Below are 10,158 nucleotides of genomic sequence, written 5' to 3' on the forward strand. Positions count from 1 at the left end.
TTTGTGAGATCTCAACCCTCCCCCTATACCTCTAACCAATGTAGAAAAATAAACGTATAACAATACGCACATTAAAATTCAGTTCAAGAGAAGTCCGAGTCTGATGTCAGAAGATGTAACCAAAGAAAATAAACAAAATGACAATAATACATAAATAACAACAGACTACTAGCAGTTAACTGACATGCTAGCTCCAGACTTCAATTAAACTGACTGAAAGATTATGATTTCATCATATGAACATCAGGCACAATCCTTCCCGTTAGGGGTTTAGTATCATACCATCATAACATATATGAGAAGAACATAACCCGTGTCATGCCAACAACTGTTTTTAGAATAAATGTCTTTAGTTCCGAAGCAAAGACCTTATCAGTGACTCAATATTAACGTCAAAATATGCAATCTTTAATGACTTGACAACAGTATCGTTATTATATCCCTTCTTAATCAGTCTATTTAAAGGTTTTGTAAGTTTCTGAGGTGAATAAAGGTGAATAAAGTATGTTTTCGGAACATGTGACCAATGATTGCTTTTAATTGAAATATAACCAAAATATCAAAATGAAATGTTTAAAATCGGCACTCTAATAATGTTTTTGTTTTGTATCAATCATATCAAAATTGCCCTTCCAAAGACTTCTCTTCGATCAGATCCTTTCGAAAAATGTTTTAAAAGTCTAAACCAATTTCCGAGCAGACATTTTGAAAAAAATACCATGAAATAATACTTACTCCGTTAACGGACTGATAATATTGCCATTCTTGTCACATTGATGACTGTTACTGTCAGGATATTCAACAAAATCTCCATCTATATCAGCATAATACTGCCATAGTACACTGGGTACTGTTTGGTAATTATCCTAAAAATCATTAAAACAAAATTTTTAGAGACTTCGACCAGCCGCTATTCCTTGCCAGGATGCACATTATTTTGTTCTGTAGTTATAAAAGGTTTATTAAAGAATGTGTCTGTTTGGTTTAAATAAAATTACAAGATGTTGACATTGATAAGGTTTCCTTTGACACTCGATGAATTCGACTACCTAGGGTGAAAATTGAAGAAATAACCTCTTGCCAACACGCATAAACTATAACATCAATCTATTCAGTGACAGTTCATCATCTATAGTGTTTGCTATGTGGGTTTAGGTCATTGTTGAAGGTCTTACGGTCCCTGTTATTGTTAACATTATTGTCATTAGTCTTTATGATAAGTTGTGTCATTGGCAATCATACCACTTGTGTTTTTATTTAACTTGAACCGGACGTAGGTATTGTAAATAAAAATACTGTAAATCTAAATACATTTTAATATAAATCATTCAGAGAATTTTCAGATAAACTTCACAAAATGTACAGGCATTTTGAATATTTCTTTAAAAAAGGTCACTTCCCATGTTATTTATTTTTCTTACAGAGACAAGGTCGTAAAACTTTAATGAAAACAAGTAGAACTTAAATTAATAACAGTCATGTATTACCTAATAGATCAAAACTAGGGTGGTGTTTAGCCATTAAGAAGCATTTATAAACTGATTGAATGCCAACAAATGCGACTTTGATAATGTTTTCAAAACTTCACACTCGTTTTGGACTTGTGTTTATATACATGAATTCTATAGAGAATAATACATGGCAAAATCCGTATCATATGTCGTATCATCCCGAGACATCAATATCAGCCCGAGGGCCTTTAGGCCCGAGGGATGATATTGGTTGAGGGTGATACGGCATGTGATACGGATTTTGCCATGTATTATACGCTTTATCATATATTTCAACAGAAGAGTATTATATTATATGAACTGTTTTCTGATCCATAGCACTGGGTTACCTTCAGTTCTGCTTTTGTCTTGTTTCAAAGCATTAAAATAACTGCTAAATTATTTTTACGAAGCACCTAGGTTACCTTACAATCTTGTTTTGAAAATATTTTGTTTATTATTGTATTTACAGTCGGAAAGCAAGCCCTTAGAAACGACCGTTGTTGCTACTTTCTTAAGACAACAATGGAACTGATATTAAAACCCGCCATTCTGAAATTGCGTTCATTTCGCGGAATTTTTTTTTGGCGCCAATTTGGAAGTTTATCCCTTTTTCAATTTCCTACTAGCCATTAGGGTCTGTAATATATTTATTTCGATTTGTTAAGCATGGATTATATTATCAACAGGAATAAATTCTCAAACATGTCAAATTGGCCGTCTTTTAACGATCCCGTAATGTCGTTGATCGTCGTTTAAAATTATTTTCTTTTCTTTTTTTCATAGATTTAATAACAAAGACTATATGTACTATACAAAAAATTAATAACACGTATTTCAAAATACAAATAAAAGCATCAAGTATAACGTTCTATCAACCCTTGGGAAACCCCGTTTTAACTAAATTCCAAAATAAGGACATTTTTTGACATTGTAGTATTTCGGTCTTACACATTGATGTCACCTTGCATCTAAACACAGTCAATGTACACATATTTAGTAGGTTTGTTTGAAAAAGTAATGGCGAGATCAGCTGTGAATATTTGACTGGATTAATATATTCTCTTTAGACTAAGTCAGTGAAATGTATGACTTAACTAAAACAAGGTAAGTAAATCATATACTGTCTTTGCTCAACACTAACTGCTTTAGATGACCGACATAAAACACATTTTGTGATTTTAAGGAATCCTGCAAAAGTAAATGAAAAAGTATTGTCCTAAATTTGAACTTAGGCAGCCAACAAACCATTTGATTTTCTGGTGGGGTAGGGGTTGGTGGCTATTGAGTATTGATTGTAATATAATTTGTTTTTTTACCCTGTGAAAAAAATGTTTCTTTTACCCTCAGCTGCCATTTAATGAAATGCTAAAATTGAAAAGAGAAGAATTGTTTTCAACTTGTCAGGGGAAAAAAATCCATAGTTCCCCCTCCCTGAAAACAAATGGTTGCTGCCCAAACAATCTCTTTCAGAGTATCATTTTAATCAATCTTATTCAAAGCTTTATCATACTGACATGAAGTGTGACTTAATTTTGACTTGTGATCTAAAACATAATTGTCCACTTAGCCCCCAGAAACTGCTCTGAAATACTTTCACATAAATATAAAAATGCATAGTTTTTTTAATGTTATTAATTATGATTTTTTTCAAATAGAAAAAACTAAATATTACTGAGTCTATTTTAATCTTATTCATTTTCAAGTTCATGATTAGCACCATTTATTTATTGGTTTAGTGTGTCATTTTATAATTTGAGCCCATTCATTAATTTAAAAACTATAACTTGCATGAAATCAATGTGATAACATTTATTGATATATTTAGATTGTTCATACAAAGATTGCAAATAATTTTCCTTTTATTTAAAACAATGAACAGAAGATTTTACATTCAGCTTTCATTATGATCTCTTTTAAGTTTAAATGAAAAAGGTAGGACCTACTTGCAAGTGTCAGAAATGAAAAGGAAATCAACTCCTGTTTTTTTTTATCATTTTCATACTGTCTTGATCCATTATTCATGAATATTTAGACTACCCCTTGTATAAATTGAGTAGACACTCAGTAGACATTTATTTCTGTGTTAAAATAATTTGGTTGCAGCAGTAAAAATACCTACCAAAACATGAATATTAAATTAACTCTTGGAATATTAAATTAATATTAAATTATTAACCCTATTATGGCACATAGGGACACATCTAGGGCCTATTTCACTGGGACTGAGTTCTGAAAAGTGATAAAATGTGTTTCTCTATTTTTTGGCACATGTTTATAGTATCAAAATGTATATAAGAGATTATTTTTAATAATATTCACTTGTAAATAACAGCATATGGTGTTTGATATAACAATAGTTTTTCATGATAGTTGTCAAACAAAGGGACGTAACTCGTGAATTACCGTCGGCCCCGCTTCGTCAGAAATATCGACACTTCTAACTGGCACATTTGCGTATCTGTGCATATCAACTGGCACAAATTTGACATATCATAGTCAAAGTTATGTTACATAACATAATTTAAATTCAGCATAGCTTCCCGAGAAGTTAAGAAAGAAAATTTCGATTTAAATTTTTTTTGACCACATTTTTTGGTCAACACCTACACTTTGAAGACATATTATGAAAGAAAGAAATGAGTTAAATCCATAATTGAGTTAATGAAAATATTCCTTATATACTCAAGAATGTTCACTTAAAAGCAAATTAGTTTTAATTCATTGTAACAGCTACAAATTCAAAAAAACGGGCTTCCCTTTTTTGGGTAAAAAAATGCCCATATATGGTAATCACATGACTTCCATTGTTGCTTTAAGAATTGGGGTCAAACCGGGGTCAGCTTTCCGACTGTTATTTGAGTGTTTTGTATATTTTATAGTTGCATGTTAGTGTGCCAAAAAATATGTTGTAAAAACTTGATGTTCGTGACGTCACATTCAATCTGAAAACTTGACGTTTGTGAAGTAACATACCAAACAATGGCGTCAATCAAAAAATTTACCTATTTTTAGGAAAAAAAATTCTGAAGCAAAAAAAACAAAAAACTGACTTTATGTTAAAAAAAAAAAAAAAAAAAAAAAAAAAGGTATGCGATACGGGTTTTACCATGCGATACGGGGTATGCGATACGGGTTTAGCTATGCGATACGGGATATGCGATACAGGGTAGGTGATACAGACTGGAAAACGCACCTTTATTAGATATACAAAATAGCTGTATTTTGTACTAAATATATGATAAATTAAAATATCGGCTGAATTTTGATAAAAATACCCTTCTTGCGAAACAAAACAATATTTTTAAACAAATGCACCTGATTATTACGGAAGCGTATTGAGGACATAGTAAAATAAAATTGGCAGTGATATTTGTTTTCAAAGTTGAAATTTTTAACATTTCAAATCTTAAAATTTCGTCTTCAACTCGAAGTTCTAACTTTTCAAGTCTCGAAATTTTTACTTAAATCTCTAAATTTTTACTTCCTAAAATCTTAAAATTTCGACTAAATGTTGAAATTTAGAGTTTGAGAAAATTCGAAATTTGTAGTTTAAGAAAGGTCGAAATGTCGAGTTTAGAAAAAGTCGAAATTTAAGTTTAAAGTCGAAATTTCAACTTTAAAATCTCATAATTTCAACTTTTAAAACCTCGAAATTTCCTCAGTATTTATACGTTTTTGAGATAATTTATCACATTCACAGTCATTTATATCAGCAAGCAGAGAACCATATACATCATTTACATGCTGTATATGCATGCTTGTCAGTCAGCAGTTCTATATTTATAAACCTAGCACAAAATGTAAACACTTAACTAAAAAAAAAACATACGGGGTTCAGTTGATACTACTTTTACTTATGCACATCTAATACTTTCTGTAAGTTATTTGATGCATACTTTAAGAATAAATTACACTTTCAATCCATTTATCAAGGTTTCATAAAACGAAAAATAAACATTGTATTGAAAGATTATTTTAGAATTTGAATATTATTCTCAATTTATAACAGTAGCTAGTGTATATATATCAATACTGTTTAGAAATTATCTGTATTAGTATTTTGTCTAAAACTAGATTACATTGATGGGCAATACTGGATGGTAATAAAAGTTTTGAAATGATTATAAGCGTTCAATGTTTCAAATATTTGTAATGTCGGCATATGTTGCAATAACCGCAGTTTCCTTTAAACACGTGGATATCGGATACATGTATACGACCAACATCATGAAATACCTTTCAATTGAAATTTTGTTTCTTACTTCATTAAAATAACTGAATGGCGAAAAAAAAAATTGTTCACCGCAGAATTACAGTAAAATTATAAAGCGTTTAAAAATAGCGTTGAAAGAAGATATGCCTTTCGTTAACACAAGAAGCATTTTTTAAAGTAGTCAACTGAATCATATAGTCATGCTAAAAATATTTGTGTTAAGTGTTTATTGATATAAAAATCAACATTTTACACCAGTCTTCTCCTAAATATGTTACTGTAATATGAAGTTTAACCTTAGAAGCCCCTGAACAATAGCCGTTATCGCAAATAGATCCCTGTTACTACAAATACTATAAAAACATCGACTTTCAACGCTTTAAGTATGATATACAACCAGAGAGAATCAAGATAAGTGTATGTGTTGCCTTTAAGTCTAACATCTTATGTACTAATTGATCATCGTGATTTTAAAATGTTTTTCCTACGTAAAGTTATGACCATTGGAATTGCCTTTTGTTAACACTAATTCTGTTGATCGAAATGATCAAACAACGATTGATATACAACCTGTGTTTCAAATGAAAACAAATTCCATTGTTATGAGGAAATTCCTTTACTATCTTTACCGTTTATGATGTATGTATAAGTGTCTGGGTTGTCTGAAAAAGAGGGATCCTTCGTTTCTCTATTCTTTATTTTCTTATACCATTTTTCATTAGTTTATAATCACTATGACTATTCTTTATAATTTAGGATCCCATTGTTATCTATTCTTTATAATCTAAAACTGTCTTATTTTCTTTTCTAAATAATTCAAACTGACCCCATTTTTCTCTATTCTATATGACTTAGAACCCCATTATTCTCTATTCATTATAATTTAGAAACCTAATATTATCTATTCTTTATAATTTCGAAACCTAATATTATCTATTCTTTATAATTTCGAAACCTGATATTCTCTATTCTTTATAATTTAGAAACCTAATATTATCTATTCTCTATAATTTAGAAACCTAATATTATCTATTCTTTATAATTTAGAAACCTAATATCATCTTTTCTTTATAATTTATAAACCTAATATTATCTATTCTTTATAATTTATAAACCTAATATTATCTATTCTTTATAATTTAGAAACCTAATATTATCTTTTCTTTATAATTTATAAACCTAATATTCTCTATTCTTTATAATTTAGAAACCTAATATTCTCTATTCTTTATAATTTATAAACCTAATATTCTCTATTCTTTATAATTTAGAAACCTGATATTCTCTATTCTTTATAACTTTATAGAAACCTAATATTATCTGTTCTTTATAATTTAGAAACCTAATATTCTCTATTCTTTATAATTTAGAAACCTAATATTCTCTATTCTTTATAATTAAAAACCCCACTATTCTCTATTCTTTATATTTGAGAACCCCATTATTTCTTTTTATTTTGTTTGGTCCTTTATTCAATTCTTTTGTTCATTTTACTCTATCATATAAGCCCATTACATACCCTCATGTATTATTTGATAGATATTCTGGGATGGACGATTTTCAATTCGGTTCAAACATGACAAGATTTCCTCCTATTCTTTCTTAGTTTTTGTGATCTTTGCAAATGTTTTAATTTTGGCATGTTGGGGCCTTTTATTGCTGACTATATAGTATGGGGTCTGTTTATTGTTGAATTTCGTACGGGAATATGTATGTGCATTCATACATAAAATGTTGACTATGATGGACAGATGTCTCATTGGCAATTGTACCACTTATCTTATTTTTTTAAATTTATGTTTATATTGCCTTTTGTACTTAACATCAATGTTTAAGTTGACTGTTGTACTATTCATTAATGTTTCTGTTGGCTGTTAACTAAACATCAATGTCTATGCTAGTTGACTGTTTTTATTGACATTTATTTTGTTATTTTGACTGTTGAAGTCTGCTGTACTTAAAAGTAATGTTAATGTTGACTGCTTTACTAAATACTAAATATCAATGTTTATGTTGACTGTTGTATTATGCATCAATGTTAATTTTGGCTGTTGTATTATGCATCATTTTTAATGTTGTCTAGACCTTAGTGTATTTACTGTTAAACTGTTGACATTTGTTTTGAACATCGACGTTTCTGTTGGCTGTTAAAATAAACATCAATGTCTATGCTGACTCTTGTTCTAGGCATAAGTGTTTGGTTTGAACATAGATGTTTTTGCTGACTGTTCTATTATAGATATTTCTGTGAATGTTGACTGTTGAACTAACTTAAAATATTAATGTTAATGTTGTACTAAGCTTTTATGTTCCTGTTGCTCTTTTTTTTTCTAGACAATTGTGTGTATGTTTGACTTTTGCACTAAACATTGATTATAATTGGTGTTAATGTTATAATTGTACAAGTCAAAAATATTTTAAGTTCTGTACGAAACATCAATATGTATGTTGAGTGTTGAACTATTCATTTAAACTAATGTTGACTGCTGTATTAGGAATTGGTGTTTTTGTTGACTGCTGTACTATTCATTAATGGGACTCAAGCTGTTTTCTTTGTTTTGTGATATAGGGAAAACCAGGGGAAAGGGAGATGGAAACAGAACGTAATATAATGACAGATTGCAACAAATAAGAAAAGGTAAATGAACAAACAAGTAGAGTAGTTTGTATACATGGAATAGTACTGCGTATAGCTGACAATTATATTTGTTGTCAATCAACAGTTTACTTATTTGAAAAAATTTAACGCATTAGGTAACATTTTCATTCTACTTGACAAATAATACTAAGATTTGACAAATTACATCAATCTAAACTAACCTTGAATACTGGAAATAACTTTTCACTATCAATTTTTGATATTGAAGTTGAATTTCTGGAACCAATACATAATAATTTTTTGTTAACGTCTTGTCGGAGCCGTCCTTCGTATAACATTCCAGGAACAGGTCCGCTTTTACAACACCTTGCAATTTTAATTCCTTGATTTAGTTTTGTTTTTGTCTCAGCTGTAGTTTTGATTTTAAATACAGCTGTTTTCGCTTGGAAAATTCTTTCTCCTATTTTTTGACACATATCCTGAAAAACTTCATTTTGTATGTCTTTTGCCAAAGTTTTGCTAACCTTGGTCTGTCTATGAGTTAAAATATCCCGTTGTATCAATTTTGGCGATAGAACATCATTAGAAAATGTCATCAGAGTCTTTGAAAAATTGGGAATCCAAGTATTTTTCACTACGTCTGGGTCTAGTTTTACTCCGAATGATAAATCAGTTTCGATAATCAAAAGTAACAACAAAATGCAATGAATTATAATTTGATAGTATTTCGCCATATTTTAGCTGTTATAAGATTATGTCATATTCATAAATAAAGACAAACCCAAACTTCTATTCCTCCTCTTTACTTTACTATATGTACACATAGTTATTCTAATCATTAGTCTCCTGGCAAAACCTCAATTTAAAATAAATACTGATTAAAGAATTTCTTTAAAAGTTATCATTTAACTATTTATCAAATATGTAACAAGTCAAAATAATACAATTGTCGTGTATAGTCGAGGCATAGGTATTCACAAGTCACGGTTTCTATTATAATCATATTTTATTACACTGATTATCTGTCCTTTATATTCGAAAAAGGTACGCGGAGACAGTCACGCTCGCTGTATAGATACGCGGCACTGAATAATCATCACCGTTGCAGGATCATTTTCTGACTTAAAATTGTCAATCAGTTTGCTTTCCTGCACTTAAAAATTTCGATAACAGGACATGGGAATGATACAGATTTTGGCGGACATTTTTCAAACATGCAGGCGAGAGTGTTATATAACAGCAAGAGCTCTTACGATGACAATGGACCAATACCATTTGTGGAAAGCTATTCTCTAGCATACCATAAAACCGTTTGCCGAGCAACCAAGAGCTTCTAGCCTGGCATTGTCAAATTATCGAAAACAATTGTTGCTACTATTAAATAACTATAAAAACATTTTAAAACTCATTTGACTCTCAGGCACTCGTGTTAGAAAAATATCTCATGTACCTTTGTCCTGAATGTAACAGGATTTGTTTTGTGCCTGTGATTTGAACCAGTCTTTGTAATCTTATTTTATCAGTGTTAGTAAATTTGTTTCCGATAATGCTTCTATTTCTTTTGCCTTCGACCATATCGATAAAGTTAAATATTAAAGGAGACTTTTTTACTCGGTGTACCTCATTCATAAGATAAACCAATTTAATGAAAGCGATTTGATTTATTTCTTTTATTTTCCGTAAATTAAAGAACTATTGCATCATTATGATCCGCATCTTGATTCTTGCTAATTCACATCACGTGACTCTTCAGGCTTTCATTGAATAGATAAGTGAAAGTTCCAAAAAAGACAACCGTTAAAAAATCCACATCAGCATTTCATATTATAAAATTTAGATATGAAACCACCGTA

At 29.9% G+C, this 10,158-nt stretch overlaps 1 protein-coding gene across 1 annotated transcript in view; it reads right to left on the minus strand.

Annotated features, from left to right (window-relative positions):
* The window catches only part of LOC134728085 (VWFA and cache domain-containing protein 1-like), a 35,129-nt gene extending 25,984 nt beyond the window's left edge, over positions 1-9,145 (minus strand). Inside the window, exons 1-2 of the mRNA XM_063592489.1 lie at positions 8,527-9,145; positions 736-866 (exon numbers count right to left, since the gene is read on the minus strand). Coding sequence (XP_063448559.1) covers positions 736-866; positions 8,527-9,039 — 644 coding nt within the window. The 5' untranslated portion in view covers positions 9,040-9,145. The remainder of the gene's footprint in view (positions 1-735; positions 867-8,526) is intronic.
* Between the last annotated feature and the right edge of the window lie 1,013 nt (positions 9,146-10,158).

This window comes from Mytilus trossulus, chromosome 1, assembly GCF_036588685.1.
Source record: "Mytilus trossulus isolate FHL-02 chromosome 1, PNRI_Mtr1.1.1.hap1, whole genome shotgun sequence".
NCBI lineage: Eukaryota > Metazoa > Mollusca > Bivalvia > Mytilida > Mytilidae > Mytilus > Mytilus trossulus.